The 25,851-nt window shown below is 46.6% G+C and overlaps 1 protein-coding gene across 1 annotated transcript in view; it reads right to left on the bottom strand.

The window, feature by feature from the left end:
- Nucleotides 1–24,669, bottom strand: part of Cbp53E (Calbindin 53E) — a 252,080-nt gene extending 227,411 nt beyond the window's left edge. Inside the window, exon 1 of the mRNA XM_050194034.2 lies at nt 24,273–24,669. Within this exon, the coding sequence (XP_050049991.1) occupies nt 24,273–24,408 (136 nt within the window). The 5' untranslated portion in view covers nt 24,409–24,669. The remainder of the gene's footprint in view (nt 1–24,272) is intronic.
- Between the last annotated feature and the right edge of the window lie 1,182 nt (nt 24,670–25,851).

Genomic DNA, 25,851 nt, shown 5'->3' with positions numbered 1-25,851 from the left:
AAGTCAGAATTTGCACTGCTTAGTGTCATGTCTGAAGTATTTTGATGTCATACAGGGTGTTCCAGCTAACGTTAGCCAAGCTCTTAAAAATGAAATATTGAATATACGAGAAAGCGACCAATGGTATTCCGTTAGCAGTGACGTACAGTGCCAGGAGGATTTTTTTTCATGATTGAAATATCGATAATAACTAACTTTTTAATTACTGAAGCGAGGGCGCGAACTTTTACAGACATAAGTGATAGTTGCGTTTTAAAACGCATGATTCAGTTGTTTTCAGTGTGATATGTCTGGCGTAATTATTTTCTCCGCGTTATAAATAAAATGCGCGATATATGAAAATAGCCGCATAATTACGCGTCCATGCGCGGCGACACCAGCGGGTCCCAGGCCTTACTCGGAAGAATTAACTCTGCTCAATGCCTGGCTCGGCATTGCCGGCCCTGAAAGTGGCGAGGCATTGGTATTCGCGTAGGTCACCACGAACTGCGAGCTGAATTGCGAGCATTGGCTTCGCGTGGAGCGCGAATGCACGGATGCACTGCACAGACCCGGGGCTCGGGCATTAAGGCACGGGACCGAGCCGGACTCGGGCCCGTTCATTAAAGGGCCTAAGTATGCCTTCGAGTACACACGAACATTATGCATTGCATGGTCCAAGGCATTCGGTGCCAAGCTGAAGTGACACGTGCAAAGAGCTGGCTCTTAGTATAGCTTAGCAAAGAAAATGAAAAAAAAAAACATATGAAGTTCTAATTTGTTTACAGCAAAGCTGCTAGTCCCTTGGTGGTCGGCATGTATCGTGTCCGCGTCCGTAAGCAGAAATTTGGGCAGTGCAGGCCAGGAGCAGTGGCTCGTACCCCCGTGAGGCACGGGCTTCAAGCACTCAGCAAAGTGAAGCGAACAATGCATGCACTCTTTGGAATCACGCATACAACATACAGAACAGCATACGTTTCAATAAAGAACAAGCACGAAACAAATATCCGAACCACATAATTGATGATAAGGCGCTTAAGATAACAATGCGAAGCACGTAGCGCTATCCGCATACGTTTCCCGGTAAAGATTACTGTTGCGGAAGCTGCCGCAGCGACGGTAGCTTGCGACGTGGGGAGTGACGTCCCTAGCACTTCGTATGTAAAATAACCAGCCTAGCAACTGATTTCAATGTCGTTGCAGCACCGCTATGGGCAGCGGCGTGCTGTCAAAATTACCATTACTCCCATTGCTCTAAATCACCGTTACTAGCGTTTTGTTTTATTGACATGATATACGGAGATGTTGACGCACAATTTAAGGCGCCGGCTACTCCTACGCATAGTCTACAGCATACAGGATTCAAGATTAAGTATCAAATAACCTTTTCATAAAGCACCAGAACTTGTCAAGCAACGTTTTCACAGTAACACTATGACGTGAGAAATACCTGGTACATACAATATACCAGTTAAATGACTCCAAAGTTCTGTAGAAGAAAGTCTTTAAAATACAAATCATACTGTCACCTAATAATAGTCTCTAGTCAGCAGGTGGGGCATACATCGTGTAAATGCATTATCACATATAGTCACAACGGAACACTCAGCATAACATAATCCAGATACACAAGCATATACACAGCGACATTGAAATAAAGGGAACATTAAAACCTTTAATAACGGCCAACAATGCCGCTGTCTTCGAGAAAAGTTTTAATGCTTCTAAAGCGCGCTTCTGCAAGGCCGTTGTTGGCCAAGGACCCCAAAATTTCTTTAAACAGAAAGGTCTGCGGTCTAATGTAATTAGGGTTGACTTAAGTCGGTGTCTTGGTGTGTCGTGATGTGGGCAATCTAGACGGAGGTGATGTATATCTTTGTCTACAAATACGCAGTCACATTCAGGGGTTTCCGCACGGCCAATTCTATGTAAGAAATGTTTTGTGTAGGCAGTGCCTAGCCTTAATCGATGAATAAGGGTTTCCATATTTCTGTCTAATGACAATAGAAATTTGAATTCCATAAACGAATCAATATGATACAAATCCGAGCTCTTAGAATTCTGGCCAAACAACATATTTCTACACATTTTGAAAGGCGTTGCCCTTATAATGCAGCGTAATTGATTCTTCGATATTGGGAGTGGAACCACATCACCTTTGAGGCGTGCTTGTCGTGCTGCTTCATCGGATGCTGTGTTACCAGGAATGTTACAATGCCCTGGTGTCCGCTGGAATACTATTTCATGGTTCGCTTGGCTTGCATTTGTGAGGTGTTTAAGAGTTTCACATATTATACTATCACTTATTGTTTTTCCTTTTGTGCTGCAGAGGGATGTTAGAGCGGCCTGTGAATCGCTGAAAATTACCCATTTTTGCGCATCTCTTACTGACGTTATAAAGTTTATCGCACATAGGATTGCGAATAGTTCAGCCGTTGTGGACGAAGTCGCACGAGATAACTTAAATGCGTTTATTGACGTGCGGTGTAATGAATGCTGAAGTTGAAGAGGTTTCTGTACTGGAGCCATCTGTATGGACGTGTCTGTATCCTTAATACAGCATATATATCTGGTAAAGTGCTAGTTGTTGAGCAGCTTGAATGAACATGTCTCTTTTTCTGAATATGCCGTCTACTGACAATTCGATTTTTGGAAATGTAAGCAGTCATGGAAGATATTCGACGTCTCAGTTCCAAAATTCATTTCTTGACAATACATGAAGATTTTCTCGAATTTCTTTATGAACATAACTTCTATCTCGTTTCAATATGTCTAGAACCAATGGGTGACTTTTATGCTGCGTTTGAAGACGGAGATAACGTCGGCATGTCTCTGTAGTTCTCATAACTGCAAACGGTGATTGGCGAGCCTCAGCTATTACAAGACAGCTATAAGTCGCTCGTGGAGATCTTAGACTACCGTTACTCTAAAGCAATGAAGCATTGCATACTATCCCCCCTCAGCAGTTGTAGTGGTGGTGTTCAGCAGCTTCGCTGGACATTTACTTTCGCTGAGCCGGGATGGCGAGTCAATTGTTTCTTTACCACGAAAACGAATATTGTTTCCGCGTAAGAAAAATAAATTGTACAAAAACTGCTCTTCAAATCATTTCCCTGTTACCGCTTTTGAGATTGCACTATTACAATTATCGATACTATTATATTAATTCAGCGCTGACACAAGGGGTGTCTCTTTTACTTGTGCGTACATATCTAGCTGCGTGCTCATGAATTCACGTGTTAGTATACAGGACGTCCCAACCATAATGCACCAAGATTTAAAAAAATATGCAAATGTCACGTAGCTGGACAGAACCAAGGTAATGCTGTTTGACGTCGATTATTTTTTTCATTCCAACCTAATCAGATAATTAGTCTTAATTAATTAATCAACATATCAATATTATAATTAGATGAAAGTGTCAAGGAGAAAATTGTAGCGCGACATGAAAAACTCCCGATACAGATTTGTGTTGCGGAATGCGTGCTACATAAAAGTGTTTCGCCGAGCGTAAAAGCAGCCCGCAAATGCACACAAAATTGCCGCGTGACTGGCCACTCGAGGTACTTTGCGTGTATTCGCGGGCTTCTTTCATTCTCAGAAAAAACACTTTTATGTAGCACGTATTGAGCAACAGAGAAGTGTAATGGGAGTTTTTCATGTCGCTCTACAATTTTCTCATTGACACTTTCATCTAATAATATTGATATGTTGATTATTAATTAAGACTAATTATCTGATTAGGGCGGAATGAAAAAAATATAATCTGAGTATCTCCAAGAGACGGCAAACATTACCTTGATCCTGACCAGCTGCGTGGCATTTGCATATTCTTAAACTCTGGCTAAAGTTAGTTGGGGAACCCTGTATATATACATTTATATTCGCATGCTAAATGACCTCATAGGACCAACTCGTACGATCAAGGTGAATGCATGCGCACCAGCGTAAAAATAACCGCACAGGCAATGTGCCAGATCGCTGATGTTCCCATAGGAGAAACAAAGATTTCGGTCCTTTATTGCTTATGCACTGCTGCTGATTAGACCGGCTGACGCATACAGTACATTCTGTTAATAAAAAAAAATTACTTACAGGCCGGGCCTTGTCATGCACACGCGGGCCCTGGCTAAGCTTAGTAATGAACGCCCGGGCTTAGTAACACGGGCCTGGGCTTAGAACCATGAGCCAAGGCCGGGCTCGGGCTAGGCTAGGTCATGTACACCCGGGCGCGAGCTGGGCTCGGGTTTCATAAAGCGGGCCCGGGCCGTGCCCTGCTCTAAGCGCGAAGCCAATGTGGTGCGAGGCGGCATCGCGGAAGAAGAAGAAAGCACTGAGCAGAGTTAATTATTTCGAGTAACGCCTGAGGTCACTGGCGTCGCGGCGCGCGGACGCGTAATCATGCGGCATTTTTCATATTTCGCGCCATCAATTAAGTAATAAAGTTCGTTATTTATCTAATCTAATTATCGATGCTACCAATATGAAAGAAATTATCCTGGTGCAGTGCGTCACTGCTGACGGAATACCACTATTTGCGTCCTCGTATATTTCATATTTTATTTTTAAGAGCTTGGTTAACGTTAGCTGGGACACCCTGTGTATCTATCCACGCAAAAAAGAAAAAAAGAAAAGAAAAAGAAGTGTCGGTAATAACGCGAAGGTCTGCACTATAATATCTAAGGCAACAGCAGTGATTTGCCGAGTACGTATAAGCAACGAACCCAGCTTCACCGAAGTTCGTAGTATCTGCGCCTTGCCAGTGCACGTTTACTGGCATGCTCCTGAAGCGGTGATTAATAAGCAAGGGCATGTTACGTCAGCGTGGGCGCGAGACACCTAAACTTGCTAGAAAATTGTCACAGTCGCAGTATTACGCGGCGAGCGCATAGCTTTTCTTTATTTAAATGTTTGAAGGGCCAGATATCACGATTAGGGTGCACGGGAAGTGATATCTTTTGTACTTTTGTAAGTACAGCGCTACCTTCACGATGGCGCCCAGTTGTATCTTGCTTCTATGCGCCCTGTCGGCGTTAACCTGCATGGAGTGGCGCCAGCATTTGAAGGACCTGCAGCCGCTGAGAATGTAGGTGCTGACACTGAATGTTGCACGAAAAACAGCGATGCCGTCCTACTGAATTTCTAGCAGGCGATGTACGTAGAAGTGCGCGTCCCTAGCTGGCAGACGCTGAGGTTCAACATCGACAGCTTTTACATCATCCCTCGAGTTACGAGGCTTTGCTTCTTACTAGTCTGTGTTCGCCGGTATGATTAGTCATCTTCAGTTATCAATGTAAAATGCAGAGAAGCCGAAAGGAACAATGGAAAGACACCCTTTTCTAATCTTGCACTTTTCCATGCCTAAAGAAAACCATTATGATTGTTTAAATAATATTTGCAGAAAATAATATAGTCACGACATCACTTATCATAACTTAACAAAAAGCTTATGCATGTTAATTCATCACTACCCGGGAAATGTTCATCTATTTCAATGTCGCCCATGGTTTAAATATACAGAAGAGAACAGCGAAGGATAGACGCACCCGCCGTGGTTGCTCAGTGGCTATGGTGTTGGGCTGCTGAGCACGAGGTCGCGGGATCGAATCCCCGCCACGGCGGCCGCATTTAGATGGGGGCGAAATGCGAAAACACCCGTGTACTTAGATTTAGGTGCACGTTAAAGAACCCCAGGTGGTCAAAATTTCTGGAGTCCTCTACTACGGCTTGCCTCATAATCAGAGAGTTGTTTTGGCACGTAAAACCCCATAATTAAAAATAAGGATGGACGCGGCAAAAGAAGAAACGTATGAATGCCCAAACAGTGTTATAACTGTTAATTTGAGCAACGGAAACGAATACAAAACATCGAGACAAACAATAACAAGAAAATTCAGCTAAACCAATAACGAGCGGATACAAAATGGCATTTTCGGACCAGTCTCGCTATGATAAAAAAAAAAAGAAACGAGTTGTGGGCAGTCATAACCATCACCGTTCTCCCCACGGACCGCGGATGCTGCGGCTACAAATCGTCACGGTTCGGAAGACGTTCTACAAATGTGTACCTAGCCTCAGCTTACACAAAGCGGCCACATTTTGCGCGTAGCCCCATTACTTGCTGCCCCATACCATTTCCTAAAACCTGCTGTAGTACTCCGGAGATGCCAGCGGTTTTGGAGATGGAAAACCCAATGTTTGCCAGAAACCCTCGCAAGTAATGTGCTGGATGCGCGTTAGGCGAAATGCCTATCTAGCCATGCCAGCGGCCCGACGTTATGCGGTAGCCACGAAGCATTTGCCGCATAAGACAAAACTGAGAGTGCCGCACGAGGCAAGACAATGTGCGCCGTCCATGCGACGCAAGGACCGCAGGACAAAGCTTGCCCTTGTTTCCTTTTCTTTCTTCTTCTCTTTACTGAAAAAAAAAAAAAATCCACACTGCGGAAAGTATCCAAGGACCCAAAAATTTTGATTGCGCACTTCAAGAGGCTTCGAAGCCAAAGCTTCTTTCGGTGAACGTTAGAACATCAGAAAAAGAAGAAAAAGAAAGAGAAGTAAGAAACATAGTAGTAGACGCAGAAACAAAATTGTGCTCGCATTACCCGCCGTTGGCAGGCTTGCCCCTCTGTCTCCCACGTGTTCTTCTCAACCTCCAACGCTGCTGAAAGTAGAGGAGAGAGAGAAAGGGGGAAGGGCTTCAATTTTTATTGCCCCCCTGCGCGCGCCCGCTGTTTCGGAATGAAAATGCCGCATGGTTCGCTGCACCTTGGTATCTCCGCGGGAGGAGCATTTTTCTCATTACCCAGCCATAGCGTGTGGCAACGGTGACATAATGAAAGCCAGGCATCGCGTGTAGGGGGACGCCACGCGTCCCCACGCGCCTTCGTATGGTGCGCCGGGCTAGGGCTCCCCGTCGCGCCGCCTCGAACGTCGTAAAAGACGGCGCAGGGACAGAGCTATTCGGAGAATCGTCAAAAGGAGTGGTGCAGATAATAATAAATAAATAAATAAATAAATGATAAAAAGAAGGTGGGGAAAGAAAACGGAGTGCGAATGTGCACACTTCTCTCCCGAATACAATAGAAGGGCGCGCCTTGCGCTTTTGCTCACAAAGTCTCGCGTTATGAGAGCGCTTGCCCCCTCCCCGCCCCCCCCCCCCTCTCGCCCCCGCCGTGCGTGGCCCACACGGGCATTTCTAGACCATAACCGTTCAACAAGAAGCGTCGTGGCCACCAGCAAAGCACCCCAAAGTCTACCTTATAAACGTACCTATTTGTTTACCAGGGTGCGTGTTCGCAGAAAGCTCTTACGCTGTCATTGATCGTAAGAGAACACTCTAGCCAATCCTGACGCTGGAAATATTATTAGCGAAGGTGGCCAGTGAAAGAAAAAAAAGAACTTACGGACGACAAGCTTTGTGAATTTGACCCCAGAACATCGAAGTAACAAATCTAGCGCTTTCGGGTGGAAACATTAGCCAGGGGAGGTGGGGACACTTTTGTGCGTTGCAGGGAAGCACATAATATTTGTGCAAATGTGGTCAGGGGTCCCCGCTCGTAAACTGCATCTTTCCCGAGTTTGTGCAGTCCTGGAGCGCTATAACGTAAAGCTATTCCAAACTTTTCTATTCCAATTCTGCAATCAGCCCTCCGCGATTGGTGCAAAATTTTTTTGGACCACCCCTACTTCACCTGTCTGTCACGCGACGTCACGAAAATCACGAATGCTCCCCATATGATATGACGTCTACACACTGATTATGCATGATTTAACTGAACAAAAGAAGGATAGTTATTTCTGATTCGACGCCTTTTCGCCAATAGCCCTCGGCTATTGCTCAAAAGTTTTCGGCCTGCACCCACTTCACCTGCTTGTCACGCGACGCCACAAAACCGCAAAAACTCACTGCCTCAAAGTGACGTCTACGCGTTAAGGATGCATTAATATGCCGAACAACAATGAATTTTCTTCTGAATAACTGCAGGCTGCCCCGTTCCAAAAGGAATAAAAGATGGCTGCCACAAATCGCCCAAGCACTGGCTACTCGCACCTGCCGGAGAGCATGGGTTTATTTGCGTGTAATAAAGCTTTTTGCGTGGCCGTGTAAGGTTTTCGAGCACTTTCGGCATGTTTACGACCTCGTTCTGCCAACTCTTCCTCGCTGAGGATCCGTTTTAGCGTCATTTTTAAGCTTCCGTTGTATGCCGGCGCGATTGTCGACGAGCCACCGTAAGCTAAGGGAAAGCGGACCAATCACAGACGCCGGCACCACCCTCTTCATCCAGTTATCAATTTTCAGTGCAGCAGCTCGGCCCCATCGAATCCCTCTACACTTCAGCGTGCTCCTCACCTCGTGTGAGCCAATTAGATGAGACAAGCCGCTCAGTGTAGGCAATTTTATTCGTTTTTCAAGCAAGCAAAAGTGACCTCCTATGAACGAGGAGAACGTTTGATTGATCTGCTGAGACAACCCTGCGGGTGACCGCCGGATGTTTGCGTCGGGGGTTACGCAAATTTGACGTCAGGAGATTGGAATAAAAACATATTGGAATAGTTTTACGTTATAGGGCCCCTGTATGATTTGGAATAGAGATAGGCTTAACTATGTTCTAGCCGCTAGAAATGCGCTCATTTTCTGTTCTTTTGCTTTAACGTTATAACACGTATAGTAGTCACAACCTATACCGTTATACATGAAATTATAACTACATCACTGGTGTGCTGAATGGATGTACAGAAGTACTAATTGTCCAGACAGTTTTTTAAGAATTCTTATGTGAAACTTCCAACGAGCACCTCAAGGAACATGAATGAAAGTAATAATTTGGTATTTTTAGTATAAGTACTGAGAATAAAAAAAAATATAGATATACAAATTATATGCCTGGCTCCTAGCTTTCAACTTTTGTAAGCCAGACAGTGGCGTAGCCAGAAATTTCGTTCGTGGGGGGCTCACTTTGCAGCTCGGCCTCCTCCTTATAGAATTAGTCGAGGGATATATATATATATATATATATATATATATATATCTGTCATTCAACAACCTTGTTTACATTTTCGTACATATGCAACGACCAGGGGAAAATCTCAATGACGCTGTCCTTTGTTAAAATGTATTGCGCAGGAGCAGCTGTCACCGCTCGTGTATTGCGAGCACATGTAAAAAAGCAGGACTTCTGCAAAATATACGAGGGCGAGTCAAATGAATGTGAGCCAGTGCGAATATATGATAAACGGGGTACTTTATTTAAAAGTAGTCACCATGAGTATTTAGACACTTGTCCTACTAACGAGTCGCGTAATTCCCGTCTCATAAAACTCCTTGGATTGCTGGCTCAAAAATCTGTAAATGACTACACCTCATCTTCCGACACGAATCTGGTTCCCTTGAGCAGTTTTTTTCAAATTTTACCAAATGTGGAAGACGCAAGGCAACAGGTCTGGGCTGCATGAGGAATGTTGCAACATTTCCCACTTGAACTTTGCCAGTTTCGTATTAACCACATCAGCGACGTAGGAACGGGCAATGTTGTGAAGCAAGATGTTTCCAATGCTCAATTTTCCACGTCGTTTGTTCTTGATTGCGACACGCAGCCGATCTGACCTTTCACAATATCTGAAATGATTTAGAGTCTCTCCAGGTTTAGAAAATTCGATCAATAATGGCCCCTAACGATCTAAAAAGAAGTCAACACTTTTCCGGCAGAAATGACGGCCTTTCTTTTCCTTGGGAGGGGTGAATTCAAATGCTTCCACTGTAAGCTTTGCCGTAGTGTTTCAGGCTAGTAGTAGCGGCACCATGAGTCATCCCCGGTCACAATTGCAAACAAAATGTCGTCACCCTCATCTGGGGTTCTTTGACGTGCACTTAACTCTAAGTACACGGGTGTTTTCGCATTTCGCCTCCACCGAAATGCAGCCGCCGTGACCGGGATACGATCCCGCGACCTCCGTGCTCAGCAGCCCAACACCATAGCCACTGAGCAACCACGGCCTTTTTAATTGTGTTGGGGATGATTGCACGGTGGCTTTGGCTCGGCCATGGATAGTCTTTGTAACTTTCATGTCCTTCTTTGAACAGTTTGCTACAATGCTTCACAGTGGCCAATGAAACGCAATGTTCAACGCATACGGCAGCCATATGGCGAATAATTTCTTTTTGGGAAACATCTTCATTTGTCAAAAACCTCACGACACCAAGCTGTTCAACTTTTGGAGTGTCCATTATGTCACGTAACCCTGTTCAACCCAGTGTATGAGAACATTAAAGAACATTTAACCTCACCTCTGCATGTCACTTGTAAATGAGATGCGTATGTGCTACGCGCATGCCTCGAAAATAATGAACCGAACCATTATTGCGCGGGGCGGCTTGTCTCACTTTCATTTGACTCGCCTTCGTACATTAGAAATTCGAAGATACAATGGAATATACAAATGTGAAGACACAGCGTGATACAGGGCAAAAATTGGCAATGGAAACAAAGTTCACTGCGCATATACAGAAAACCTCGCAACAAGATGTTTAAATATGCGTATAAGTCTCCAATAAATATACGTACCTAAGAAAAAGTCACTAAATATAATGCGTCAAACAAGGCAAATAAACAGGTTGCGCAACCACAGATTCACAGATCACAGAACCCCCCCCCCTCCCTCCACTCCCAAAATGTATCGCGTGCGGCAGAAGGCGGCGCGCTTCCTCCCCGCTTTTCTCCCTTGCGCACACAAGCGAACGCGTTGCAGTCCGTCGAGTCCCCGCAGTGCTGGCGGCGAGCGACTATGCATTGTTTCTTTTTCTCGTCTGCTAGCCAGAAAGCGTCCAAAACTCTGCCAGGTGAAATTGCAGTCGGCCAGAGAAAAACGTACTTCATTAAAACTTCTTTCTGGGCGAGTTGGTGCATACTTGGCATAAAAATTGTAACAGCGCAAACACATGCAACCACTAAGTAGCAAAGACGAGACACAAGCGCTGTGACACAAGCGCTTGTGTCTCGTCTTTGCTACTTTGTGGTTGCATGTGTTTGCGCTGTTACAATTTTTATGTCAAGAGAAAAACGAACGCGCATCCAAGTGCGCCACGCGGTTGTCGATGCAGCACGAGAAAAACGCATGCGCTCTGGCTGGATCGACAGCCCGCGGATTGCGAGAACAAAAAAAAAAAAAAAAGATGAGAAAGAGGCCTAATGTATCCTCGCGAATAAAAGTTTAGGTAGAAAAATCAATAAGAACTTAGTTACAATGGTGGCTTTAATGTCTTGACATGGATGCTTTGGCGCAGGTGAAAAAAATTCATTTTCTTTTCTGTGACCTGATGGCACAAATGAACCATCACAACGCTTTGTCTCATCGGACCTCGCTGCGTGCTTTGTCAACTTGTATCCCGATGTACGACTTTAGAAAGGTCGATGCACCTTTGGCGTCAAGTGTTTACAACAGCATTACACCCACAAAGTTCCGGAATCGAACATCTAAAGCACGACTTTGGAAATGTCAATGCACCTTTCGCATCAAAATGTTATTGGAACTTTATACGCACAAAGTTTCAGAATTGAAATCCAAGCGCTCCGTAGATTCCGCGGCCTCCACGAGATGCCGAGACGAGCCCGCTCGCCATCAAAACGCCCTTGAAATTTTGTGCTCGGTGGGGCTCCTTGCGTTACGATATGTGACTCCCCATGCATCGGCGTTTCCGCAAAATCCAGCCCGATTTCGCAATGTTCGCGCTAAAATGTCTTTTCGAGCGTGAATTCAGGACGTTCTAGACAAAATCGAGCATGATTTCCGGCGCCGAGAGTTGTTTTTGTCGGCGGCGCATGACAGCACGAAAAAATTTCGGGGGGGGGGGCTCAAGCCCCATAAGCCCCCCCCCCCCCTGGCTACGCCCCTGAAGCCAGGCTACGCAAAAAAATGTTATGCAGATTTGCTGGAGTCTATACTAGCCATATCGATGCCCATGTTATGCGGGAAAGCAGCAGCTTCGCTAGTGTGAAAACGGGTAAAGCCCTATTGTGCAGGAAACATTTGTTTTTACGCATTGCAGCAGGCACCTGCTTCGATTTTTACTATTAGGCTCACGAAGCAATGGTTGTTAGGTTAGGAAGCATTCAGAAGCTCTCTCACACTTGGTTATTGCGTTCGATCAGTTTTATTTGCAAGCAAGATTATCTAGTGTGTGTTCAACTGGTGCTGGAGCCTCTACATGCTTTGTTCAGTTTCTGTGCAGTACTGCACACTAATTTGAAGTGTTGCACAATATTGAACAGTAATGAATAAGGACACTAGCGCATCCGGTGTTCAAAATGTGATACATCAAACTGCTAGTCAAGCTTCAGTCGAAGGTTGGTCTGAAACCTACTGCGGGCTCTTGTGTAAGTGAAAGCCCCACACGACGGGAAGAATGGCTTGTAAAGCAACCCACGGTGGGAAAAATAAACCTGCACTTGAAATTAGTCGAACACAATTATCAACATAACGCGCACTCATGAGCATCTAAACTAGATACACTTGCCTTTTGTCGTCGCGCCCTCTTTTCGTTGAAAAGAAAATAAACTTTCACTTTCACTTACATGCCCCTACTGAGCGAAATCAGACTTCTACAGCAAGGCACACTTCGTCTGTTCCTGATAAATTGACGGACCAAGATAAACAAATTGTTTTCATGATCAGCTCTCTGGTGAGTGCTATTCGTGTTCTTCTGGACAAGCTACAGACACGAACAGCTCGAAGTGCATTGAAAGTGCTGGATGCCATCAATCCGGTTCTAGCGAGCCTTCACAAGTCCAGTGCTTGAGAACTTCTACAGCAGAACCATGGCTCATCGACAACAACAGCTATCGTTCCAGGATGATGTCAGAAGTGCCTCCATATTCTAATGGAATGCGAGAGGCCTGAGGTCACGTACATGTATTTCGGATTTTCGACAGTTCGGGTTTGAAAACCACTTTCCTATACTAGTCATCTGTGAACCGAACTTATCAGCCTCCATAAGACTATCAGGGTATGAACCTTTTGTTTGAAACACGTGTGTCCGTAGTAGTAAGGTTCTGGTTTACATTCGCAAGGATTTTACGTATTTTTCCCAACACGTAGCGCCATACGTTTCGCACCGTCTGGATCATGCTCATAAACTTGGCATTCCGTCGTGTAAAACAGAATCATTCCTACAGTCCTACATACCACGCACATCAAATGATTGGAATTGCCTTCCCAAATTGGTAGTAACAATTTCAGATCATGAAAAATTTGTGACTTCATTAACCAATGCTCTGTAACGTCTTGTTTTAGTCTGCCTCTATATAGCTGTTATTGTATAATTAGAAAAACTGGGCTGCTTCTTTGTATATATATATAGTATTTTTTGTCACATGTATTTTGCCTCTTCATAACTACTATCGCACAATTAGAAACATTGTGCTGTTTCTTGTAGTTAAAATTTTGTTGTTTTTCTGTACTTTGTACCACTCCCCTTTGTAATGTCTGTTGACCCTGAGGGTATTATAAATAAATAAATAAATAAATAAATAAATAAATAAATAAATAAATAAATAAGTACGACGGTAACCAATACGTCTGTGTTACTGTGGAAAAGAAGAGGCTGTCTTGTGCTGTTATTGGCGTCTACTTTTCCCCAACAAGTCAGTTTGATAGCAAATGACTAGAAGATATTATGGTTGCTACTCCCGGTCCTTGGACAATAACAGGGGACTTCAACGCTCATCACCATATATGGGGAAGCTCCAGGATAAATTCGAGGGGCAGGTCACTAATATCTTTTGCATCAGGCCACAACCTGTGTATTTTAAATGACGGATGCCTGACATTTCTAGGAGGCACAACGTACAACAGCTGCCTTGGTTGACTTTGGTGTCACGTTGCCTGACTTTGAGCGTGCAGTGGTTCACTGATATTGAAACCCATGGAAGTGATCATATTCCGACCTATGTGAGAATCGATGGACTAGACGCCGCATTACCGCTTGTATCTCGCCACATCGACTGGGCAGTCTTTCAAGATCGTGTAGAAGACACATGCAAGACACATATCGCACGCAGAAGACATAAATGCAGACGCAATGCAAGATTATACACGCTGCTTCACACATCCATCAAAGCGTACAGAGAATGACATTGAATTGGAAAGGATTCGTGCACTATGTCGCTGAGCTGAAAGGAGGTACAGGCGCACGAAGTCAATTCTAGACCTCAGATAAGCTCGGCGCATGCAAAAGAAGATCAAACGCCTAATGGATAAGCTAGCGGATCAAACATGGAAATGCTTTTGCACTCACTGGACCCCCGCAAGCCATTGTCCCGTGTGCGGCGTACCCTACGGGGTCTTTGCTCAAGCCCCGAGCAACGACACCCTTTTAACGCCCTTGCTCTCTGTCAAAACCGCCGTGAGAGAGACACTGCAGAGAAATTTTGTGCAAAAGTCGCCAGCGGCACAGTTTTAGTCCCTGACATGGCTTTAGGCAACATCTTCGGTCCACGAAATACAAGTATGGACGCTCCATTCTCTATGGAAGAGTTAAGAAGCTGCTACGGCGCTCTGTACGTGTTCGTCTTCACCAGGGCCCGATGGCATAACATATACTGCTTTGCGCCACCTAGGTCGAGAAGCACGAAGAGAACTCCTCAGCCTTTTTAATAGTTTATAGCAAGATGGCGTCGTCCCACAGGAATGGAAACGCAGCCGCCTGGTACCGCTTCTAAAAGCAGGAAAGTCACCGCTCGAACTGGCATCGTATCGGCCTATAGCTCTTGCCAGCTGCGTCGGGAAGCTCATGGAACGTATGATCCTCATGCATCTCGAATGGCACCTTGAACAGCAAAAATTTACCCTGACTTTATGGCGGGATTTCGATGAGGTCGTTCATCGATTAACAGTGTCATCGATCTGGTATCATCTGTAGAACAACAAATATCTCGGAAGCGATTATCAGTAGCAATCTTTCTTGACGTGAAAGGCGCTTACAACAACGTTTCCCGTCAAACCATTCTAGACGCACTTTTGACAATTGAACTAGGAGGGCGAGTATATCGATGGATCAGAAACTACTTTACACAAAGGTCCTTGTCCGTACGTACGGAAGATGGTCCGACTACCGACCACTACACATGCCGAGGTGTTCCCCAAGGCGGCGTTCTAAGCCCTATTCTTTTCAACCTCATGCTTCTTGGGCTGGCCGAATTCCTACCGGAAACAGTGAGTGTCTCAATCTACGCCGACGACATCTGCATCTGGAAATCAGCTGTCACTCGCCTGCAGGTTCACGCACGGCTACAGAAAGCAGCAACACAGACATCTGACTATCTTCGCACACAAGGCCTTACCATCTCAACAGAAAAATGTGCGTTAGTCACTTTTACGCGAAAAGCGATGACTCGTTATCCAGTATGCATCAATGGTCAGCCTATCTTCTACGAGATAAATCATCGGTTTTGGGGCGTCATTGTTGACCGAGACCTCTCTTGGAGCCCTCAGGTTGCCCACTTGAAAAAGAAGCTCACATCTATTGTTCACGCCTTCAAGTTCATCGCCGGCAAAACATGGGGATCGTCAGTGGGCTCCATGCTACAGTTATATCGAGCACTTTTCAACGGATCCCTACGCTATAGCTCGCACGTGCTTGCTAAAACATGCAAGTCAAATCTTCGAGAACTTCAGAGCGTGCAGGCACAGGCACTACGGTTTGCCTAGGCCTTTCGCGGAGCCCTGAACAGCAGGAACCATTATAATGGCTCAAAGCCATCCGATCACGGCTTACATTAGCACCGAAACGATTAGGGCCTATGTTCGTCATGTTTCACGATTGCAGTCAAGCTCTCTTGCCTGCCAGCCAGAACGACGACCACAGGCGTCCTTCTCCAACGAGGTCAGCATCCATCGCGCCTCCTTACCATCGGGCTTCACACACTCAGCACGCTCAACCTCAGCTTTGTGATGTTTAAAACAACCTCAAGTGTGTCTTACGGTTCCAGGGATAAGAAAGAAGACTGACCTGCCTACCTTGGCCTTGAAGCAAGCAGCTCTGAATTGTTTGCACACTTTCTACTTTGACCGAGTCCACATATATACGGATGGCTCTTCCACTCAGACCTGCTCCACCGGCGCAGTGGTTATACCATCACGATCACTAAGAATAAGAATGGGCTGGGGTGCGTTTGGCAGGCATTCTCAGATTATGAACAGCAGGTTGCCATTATCCCTCGAGAGAAAAGTTTATAACAGCTGTGTCTTACCAGTACTCACGTACGGGGCAGAAACCTGGAGGCTTACGAAAAGGGTTCTACTTAAATTGAGGACGACGCAACGAGCTATGGAAAGAAGAATGATAGATGTAACGTTAAGGGATAAGAAAAGAGCAGATTGGGTGAGGGAACAAACGCGATTTATTGATATCTTAGTTGAAATCAAGAAAAAGAAATGGGCATGGGCAGGACACGTAATGAGGAGGGAAGATAACCGATGGTCATTAAGAGTTACGGAATGGATTCCAAGGGAAGGAAAGCGTAGCAGAGGGCGGCAGAAAGTTATGTGGGCGGATGAGATTAAGAAGTTTGCAGGGACAACGTGGCCACAATTAGTACATGACCGGGGTAGTTGGAGAAGTATGGGAGAGGCCTTTGCCCTGCAGTGGGCGTAACCAGGCTGATGATGATGATGATGATGATGATCACTAAGCATCCGATACAAGATTTTTCACTTGACAACATCGACTGGTTCGGAGCTTGTTGCCCTCCGAGGTGCCGTTGATTATATTACCAACCAACCCGCTGATCGGTGGGTAATATTCTGCGATTCGAAGGCGGCCTTACAATGTCTTCTGTCATCTCTTCGTCGCGGGTCCTGTGAACAGCTCGTGTCGGAGATTCGAGAAATGCACCATCATATGATCACGAAAGGACACGACGTCGTGTTTCAATGGCTGCCTGGCCATTGCGGTATCTCCGGCAACGACCTCGCTGACGAAGCTGCTAGGAAAGCGCACGAAGGAGTAACCCTTGTTTCTGTACCTTTATCACGGACTGACGCAGCCCAACACTCAAGCAAGCTAGCGAACCGTATGACATTGGAGAAGTGGCACACACTTGAATTCACTCAACATCGATTGCCTTCCCTCGATCCATCTGTGCAACTGCGGCTGTTACCAGGGCTTCCGCGTAATGAGGAAACAGTGCTGTGCCGCTTACGCTTGGGCGTCGCATTCACCAATGCATATATACCTTTTTGATTGGAATGGCTGATAGCGCCTAGTGCAATACCTGCGGTGCCGAGGAAACTATTGGGGGCGAGGAGTTACGGAGTCGCCATCTGTCGGAAGCGCCTCCCTTGCGTAGTATGAGGGATCACGCGGCACGCTCCTCATACGTTTCGCTTACGGCGCTCAATAAAAACACCACGCGGCAGCGCTTCTGGACATTTATGTAGGTACTCTCAAAACGAGGGAAGTTTTTGACTGTCGATATAATAATCTTGGGCAAACTTAAAGCGCAAAATCGTTTATAGACGCTATCTTTTTGCCGAATACGGACAGCGAACGCCACTACGCGCGGTCGCCGCGATGGAGTCTCCCGAACCGGCTTCTTGCGTGAAAGGTAGGCAAACGCTGAAAGTAAGCTATGTGAAATATGTTCTTATAGTAGGTTGTCTGTATAACCAAATGGGGCATAACAGAATGAAGCCTCAATGCAGCGATCGCACGGGTTCGCAGCGACCGACTTCGTGCCTGCATGCATGTCCGCGCACAATGTTTTGCTTTCGCTGTGAGCGCGTTTTCGCACCGTACCGTGAGCTTTAGGCCGCAGAATATGAGCATTTGACAGTACACTAGCAACCATTGTTGCGTGGACGCTATCAGAAATGTTCAAAAATAATTTCGTTATAGAGACTTCGACGCGTACGGCGACTGTGATCTGCCATCGCGACGATTAATCTTTTTTTGTCTTCTAAATTCTTGGACATTTCAGTATTATTTCTCAAGTTGCGTCGCACTATGTTCATCGGTCTTCTCAGCGTGCGATTTCCCTCTGCTTCTTTTTGTAATCCAGTGCATTAATTCTTAACACAAACATGACCATATGCCATGCCTTTCTTTAATGTGCGTTTTACCGCTCCCTTTCCGTTCCAGTGAACTTGCCAGTATCTAGCATCAACAAGTTCATAGACCAAACCGACCTGACATTAGCCGGGCAGCTTGCGCGGGTGAGCGTCTCAGTGCGCGTTTTCTGCTACTCACCGAACATCGCGCAGTCCCGGCGCCATAGCAGAAATCTTCCTCGCGTCTGTGCTCGCTGCATAACCGAGTTGTAGCCGATGGCTGTCTGCCGGTTCTAAGTTTCGCCAGCCAAGCTTCACGCAGCTCCTTGTCCTGCGGCTACGTGTGAATAAGGCTGACACTGGGCTCCGTTGCGTACGTTCGGCACTGCGGCACCGAGCAGTAGCCTACCGTGCTGCACGCCTCCAAAGGAAGCCACTACCTATTATAGTAGTTTCAGATGTTGTCAAGCTGACATCCAAGGTGGTAAAGCCTCACCACTTAATCAGAACCGCGGCGCAGGGGGAACTCTAAGCTTTCGTTTTCAGCTCGCTTCGGCGCTTCGGAAGCAGCCGACGCGGCCGTTGTGGCCACGTGATCCCTCATGCCACGTCACGCCGACGGTGGCGCCAGCTTTTCTAGTGGTGGAGCTCGGCGCCAATAGAACATCTACTGTGCTACTGCCCGTCGTTTGAAAATGAAAGGCATGACCTCTGCACAGCTCTCAATCAGCTTGATAGAAAGCCGTTCACCTTGAACAAGCTCTTGGGACCATGACCTCGCATATCGCAGCTACAGAAGGCCACAAAAGCGCTGCTGCGATATTTGAAAGCTACCGGATTGAGTCAGCGTCTGTGATCCGGACTGAGTGACCAAATTATATCGCCAGTGGACTTTCTTTTCTTCTTCTAATGTTTCCGTCCCCCTTTCCCTTTCCCCAGTGTAGGGTAGACAACCGGGCTCAGTCCTGGTTAACCCCCCTACCTTTCATTTATTATTTGCTCTCTATCTGTCGATCATGGAATCTGCTAGAGCATGATGATATATGGGGTTTATTGGCCCAAGGACCAGGGATGCACTAGAGCATGATGTTCAACTATGATCGCTAAGGGTATGTAAGTTCTGGATCTACCTGAACACGAGTTAACAGGTCAAGGGCGTGGACAGAGAAGCGAGAGAGAAAGCAAGGATGCAGGTAAAGCATGGAGGTCAACCAGACGAGCGTCCGGTTTGTTACCCTACAAATGGGTAAGAAAACAATGGAACAGAAAGCAGCGCGGGGAACATATAAGAACCATGTCAGGAAAGCCGTAAGCGGTGTTATATTTTTCGACAGTGGTACTGATGTTCAAACCAGTTATCTACATCATATAATTGTCAACACGATGAAACTCTTCATAAGTTGCCAAGAATCCTGGGCCTGCAAGCAAGCAGCGGTGGCCGAGCAAAAATGGCGTTTTGCTCTTGAACACAAGTACGCGGGTTTACTTCTCGGTCGCGGCGGCCGTATTCCGACGGGGGCGAAATGCCAAGGCACATTAAGAACCTCGAGCGGTCGAAAGGAATACGGAACCCTTCAGTACGGCGTGTCTCACAGCCCGTCTATTGTTTTGGGACATCTAAACCTGTGATTTTATTTTGATTCGGCATGAAAAGCACAGGTGGGGCGCGACATCGTTGTCGACAAGAGCTTACCTCGACTTTTCGCACAGGTCCTTTTAAGATCCCTGCTGATTCTGTTGCCCGGCGGCGGTTACTCAGAGGTGGACAGCAGCCTGCGACTGCGATAAGCTAAACTGCGTGGCGGACGGACGCGTGTTATGTCGTCGGATCCTCGCTTTTTTCCGGACAGCAGCGAACATGCGCCATCTTTGGACTCATTCACGCATCCGGCCTGGCAAGCATCTACGTCAACTGATACTAATTAAACTTCGCTTCGACGGACTGCTGCCGGAGCGCGAAATTGCTGTCGACATGAGCTTACCTCGAGTTTTCGCGCAGGTTAGATATCAAAATCCTGCGTCTTGCTACCAATGTTCTAAGCGATGAAATGCTTGAAAATCTGCATGCGATTAGGTAGTTTGGCCAAGCGTACTTTGATTAATTGCTCTTACTCATCTCTGGGGATATTGCGTGCATATGTATTAATCGCATGTTGTGACACGCACGTATGTCGTATGTAATGTCGCGCTCAATCAATGGTCGGCGTGGCGCCCCGCCCGCTGGCCACTGAAAATTGCGCGCCAATGCGACGGTGCCCAGCCGGCGCGAAAGCCGACGCTGCGCACGTTAGCCAACCTTATACGTCACTCGGACGCTGCCGGCAGGCTGAGCCGCGGCATGTTCTTATGCCCGGTACTATACATATCCACATACTATTCACAGAATTTCAGCGAAATGATTTGAAAATTGAATACTGCCTGTTTGCTTCGAATATCGAATCAAATAGCCTTTCGACATTTGATTCGGCATTCGGAAAACCTGAGCATTTACACATTCCCAAGGCAGTGCCTTCTTAACTTTTTGTTAAAGTTTACTTTCCGTTTATGTCTTAACAAGCACGGAAACTGGAGAAAAGGCAAATGTCGGAGTAGCCTGACTAACGAGTATTCTTAAAAATGCGGTTTGGAACGTGCCAGCCAGAACTTACTGTAAGCATGCACGCAGATAATCGTCATTCCGGTGAAAAAAAAGTAAAAATAAAAAAAACTACATCTTCTTTTTTTTTAAATATATCCGTTCGTTATAAACGACAGACGCGAAAAACGCGATCACAAGTTGCACCCTCACGGGCAAATAATTTCTGCGCCATTGTGCAAGAAAACGGCCAATGCAGTTAACGTTTAAAGGGACAAAAAATTAAATTGGGGCGTTTAACATGCAAGAATCACGTTTAAAGGATTATATACGGGTGTATACAAACAAATTTATATGTTTAGTTGAAACTTCTCAATATTGTTTCTGAAAATTATTTTATCATCTAGACAGCACTATTATAAATGTCCTTTTCTGGGCTTATAGTTCTAAAGGAACTGCCATTCGTGAAAAAGAAACGTATCTGCACCCTGATGTTTTTGAAATCTACTGCTTTGAAATCTATTGCTTTGAAACATATAACGCCTATAGTTGGCGTTTCCTGTCTTTGGAGTGACAGACGATGACATAATGAAATTTGATTCAGGTAAGAAGAGAAAGCGATGTCTGCTTAAATAAAAGAAGAAGAAAAAAACTAAAAATAACACAGACTATGTTAAATGGGCTGAAGAAGGGACGCATAGAGGACAAGGCACAGCTTAAGACACATAAAGAAAGCGGCAACAGCAACAGCTGCTCATGGAAATGAGAACGGGTTGAAGGCAGATCTGCGAGTGATAGAGGACGAGCATTCATCCGGTCACGGCGATCTCATTGCGATGGAGTGAAAGTCAAAAGGCGGTGCGCAAGCTGACATTTCGTGCCGTTTTAGCCGAACTCACTCCATGGTTTAGATCCACACTCTTGCTGTCTTTGCCGGTATAGATAGTCTTCACCAAGTCCCAGCACCAGGCAAGCTTAGCGGAGGCAGTGCTGAAGAGGCGAAACTGCGCGTGGGCGGAGCGGAAACCCAGTGCATCGGTTTCGGGGGCTAAGCGAAGGGGAATGGCGCCATACAGGGATGTCGTAAGGCTGCTGCTCCTGCATTCAGAACCGAGCGCGTTTGTGAAACGCAAAAAGCCTTTGCCAAAGAAATTCACAAGGTTTATGTTACTGGCCATTTGTCTCCAGACTTCAAGTGGCGTCATTTGCACACGCCTGCGTCTTTTAACTTTGTTTTTGGAAAGCGTACGCAACTTAACTCGAGCGTTGCGAAACATAACGCCCTCCTTTCGTGTCATCCTTTCTTGCCTCCTCAAAGTCGCTTCTTACTGGGATAATGGGCTGTGCAAGCGCCTTTATTATTTTTTGTTTGTAAGCATCAAAAGTTTTAATGGAGCTTTCGCAAATTCTTAACGGTTTACTTCATTTTAATTACTTAGTTTTTTTTAAATTTCCACGCACTAAGTTGAACTATAGCAGTAACCAGAGTGTTTCCTTCGGTTCCTGTTGGCACCATCATCGTCTGCATCACGAGACAAAAAAAGGCTGAGCTGCAGTTTTCCGCCGAAAGACAGCGTCACTGTCATACGTCAAAATAAATAAGTGGCCATGATATGACCGATGCAGGAAGCTGAACTTTTAATGCAATCGCTGTATGCTATAGAAGCCCCGCCAAGGTGACGTGTAGTTAGGTTGTAATGCGCAAAGCACTGTTGAAGATCAGTTGATGACTCGTCAAGCTTTAGCTATGTCGCAACTTTCCGAACAGACAAATGGTAAGGGACGTTTTCAGTGGTCTAATCACCGCACGTTTCGCAACGTTATGTTCCACCTGTTCCATGCCAGTCCTTCTCTAACGATGTGCCACAAATGCACGCTACACTGGGAGTTTCCTACGTAGTGAATTGAAACAGCAGAAGCAGGAGCAGCAGCAGCACAAAAAAAAAAGAACAGAATGGTCTGTAAATTGTTTGCTAGTGAGACGAAGCGCGTACGCCAGGCAAAAGTAATAGCCTGATTTAACTTGCTCCACTGAGGCGCGTAAACGTAATTATACTGCCTGGAGCAGAAACAGTTGATTCACCTGAATGCAGGCGTAATGATTCAGCAACCATGCTAGAGTTCTGGTCGTTCAGAGCTCTCGGAACGTGTTTGCGTTGAAAATTTCACGAGGGTCGCAAGCGTGCCGCCTTATTAATGTAAAGCAGACGACCAAGAGGCGCTCAGACAAGAAAGAAAGAAAGAAAGAAAGAAAGAAAGAAAGAAAGAAAGAAAGAAAGAAAGGAAGAAAACGGTATAGAACAGAAATTAATAAAAATTCACTTTCGGCAGCCAGGACGACTTTATTCCCTTTTATTGTGCATACATCATCAAGGAACACGTAATTTTCTTCTGTCTGTCGGAGTTGCAGCAGAAGCAATCATGCAGCCATAACGACGCTCAAACTGCTTTTCGTCAGCACATGTACATAGAAGTGGTGAACTTACGTCCCTAATTATCCATTAGGAATGTGCAGCAACTATCTAGATTTAAACCATCAATCCAAGGTTCTCTTAAAGCAATGTAATGAGTTAAATAAAGAAAGACTAGCCATTAGGTGCCACTGAGGGAACATAATATGTGTGAGCCCCCCACAAACCTGCTTTCTTAAATACTCACGAAGTTTAAGCGCAGTTATACTACGAACGTTTGCATGGCGGCACTCCTGGAGGCTGCGGGGCTATCTTGCGCATATACTGTATAGTATATGGCTGCAAGTTGGTCATTTGTTTCATGCTATAGTTTTCCTCTATGGTTGTAGTAAATTTACATATTGTGCCTAAACTATATGACAAAGTAAACTTTTTTGTAGAACAAAAAAATATCTTCAGGGGAGACGTGTACATCAACATGTTTATTGGGCCTTGCGAGGACACGACGTTGAGCACATATATATATATATGGACGTTGCAGTAGGGCATGACACACATCATTTATCAAAGTCAATCATCATCGATATCCGCCGTAAGCGAATATGCACTCAAATAAAGGTAAGAAACCGAGCTTAGTTATCAAAATCGCTTATAATCATAACTTGAACGCTCACACATGGGCACGTTCTTTTTCGTTTGAGCATAAGCCACACGCACTGTCTCAAGCAGTGAAAAATGAAACCAGCCTAGTGAGAAAATTGCGCCGCGCCGCTTACTTTCAGATTTCTGCGTAACTTTCATCCATGATAATTGCAAAAGGTTTCCGCTGGCTGCGAAACACCACTGGCATCGCACTGTGGCGCAAAGTTATACCCTATAAGTACGGAATTTCCATGCGGCAATTGCATGACGCGTCCAAGGGCGTCAGTTAGTAATGGCGATGATACAGCAGTCGGGATGTGAAACGTTGATGAATAACTGACCAGAGTGATCGATTGGCAGTCGGGCGCGCGCTGCTCGCTATCGCACATCTGTGTGCGTGCAGCAAAGTGGCAGATGTGCGGCCACGTGACGCGTCACTTTTGGCTGCTCGCGCGGTGGCCAGCGTCGCCGTCGAGCGAGGCCGGAGGCACAACACGTGGGCCGCGTGTCGCTCTGCAAAGCCGAGCGCGCACGCGGTGCCGGCGCGCCCAGGACGCGGGACCTCCTGGGCACGTCGGCCGTGGGTGGTTGTAAAGGGAGGTGTGACATGCGTTACTGACCGTCCTTGTCGTAGTGGCTCCAGACGTCCATGAACTGGCTGGCCGTCAGGTTCTTGAGCTCCCTAGTCTTCTTGTCCCTGAACTGGCGCATGAAGTTGGCACTGCTCTTGTTGCCTGCCTTGGTGCTTTCGGCCATCGCGCTCGTGTTAAGTTTTTGGCAAAGGAGTGGTCTGTAAGAGCAGGGCACGAGGGTGGGAGACGCAGGTAAAGGAAGATTGGGGAGACGTTTCAAAGTCGTCTGAGCGGGTCGATCGACAGGGCCGAGTGGCGGCGGAGGGTTGTCGCGTAAGGGGGCGCGCTGTTGTGAGTGTGTGGTGTGCTCGGGCCTGAGTGCGGCGGCTCTGCGCAGCGGCGGCTCGTGCTCTGCGGGCGACGACGAGAAGCGGCCGACTGCGTCCCAGCACCGTTGGCCGCTCGGCGCTCCGCCGGGGGGCGCATCCTCGCCTCTGCGCAGCCGCAGTATCGACCTGCCGCCGCCGCGGGTCCACGCCGCAGGTGCGCGCCCGCCACTCGGACGCACCGGCAGTGCCGGGAGCGCGTCACATCGCTACAACAGGAAGGTCCACGCATGAGTCGAGCGGCAAGAATGCCGGCCGCGGCAGCGATGCACTTAATAGCGACAATGGCCGTGCGGGAGGTGCACTTGATGGGGCCAGACACCGTGCTGCGGTGTTGTTAAGCACGAGCGAATAGTAGATGACAAAATAAATTGGAGGAACGACCGAGCTTACCGACAGCAATACTAGATGAGATTTAAGTGGACTTGTCGAGACCCTGAAAATGAGTTGTTAAAAGTAAACGCGTTTATCATCACCTAAGCTTTAGTAATCTTGGAATGAACGTTCAGAGAGCTTTTGAGCGTGGCAAGGTACCTGTGAGGTTTTCGAAAAAAACGGTTACAAAGTGAAAAGAAGATGAAATGTATAGCTCCTGCAGCAGCCACGAGCCTGCCTGGCAACGCTGATTCTGAGGATTTGCCCACAAGGGAAAAGGCAGCGTAAGGAGCCCTGGCGCAGGAAAATCAGTAATCAGAGGGACGTACTGTTTGCTGTAGTGGAGCGGTCCGTGTGAGCGATTGCTCGGCGCTGTGTCCGGCGGGGGCATTGATCTGGGGCGGAGACCTGCGCCTGTGTGCGCCCGACGGGGACACGTCTAAGCCGCGTTCCCCGTGGACCGCCTGCACAGCCGTCGTTGCCGCACTGCGTCGCCGGTGCAAGCACAAACAAGTCGCGGCTCTCCCACCGAAGCCCACAAGGTGATCGAGACAAGATGAGCACTCACTTCCCGCCAAGGGAATTAAAGGAGAAAGTAAGTGGAAGCAATATTTGGCGTCAACACGTCAGCCAAATAAAGTCTCGTTTGATGGCACTCCTGGAGGGGATAGCGCCAGAAAAGCGAATTCTGCACGATGGTGACAGTGAGCAGATCTTGTATGTCTTGCATGTGGTTAGGCTTAGTCCAGGGACGCCACTGCATGCTTTGTGTACACTCAGAAAGGGGCTCTTCCAAGAAAGTGACGTAGTTACTAAGCAACAAAAACCCGAAGCTTCACCTTTGATAGTTTTGTTGGAGTCATTCG

Source organism: Dermacentor andersoni, chromosome 1, assembly GCF_023375885.2.
Source record: "Dermacentor andersoni chromosome 1, qqDerAnde1_hic_scaffold, whole genome shotgun sequence".
Classification (NCBI taxonomy): Eukaryota; Metazoa; Arthropoda; class Arachnida; order Ixodida; family Ixodidae; genus Dermacentor; species Dermacentor andersoni.
This window is presented reverse-complemented; position numbering and strand designations above follow the sequence as displayed.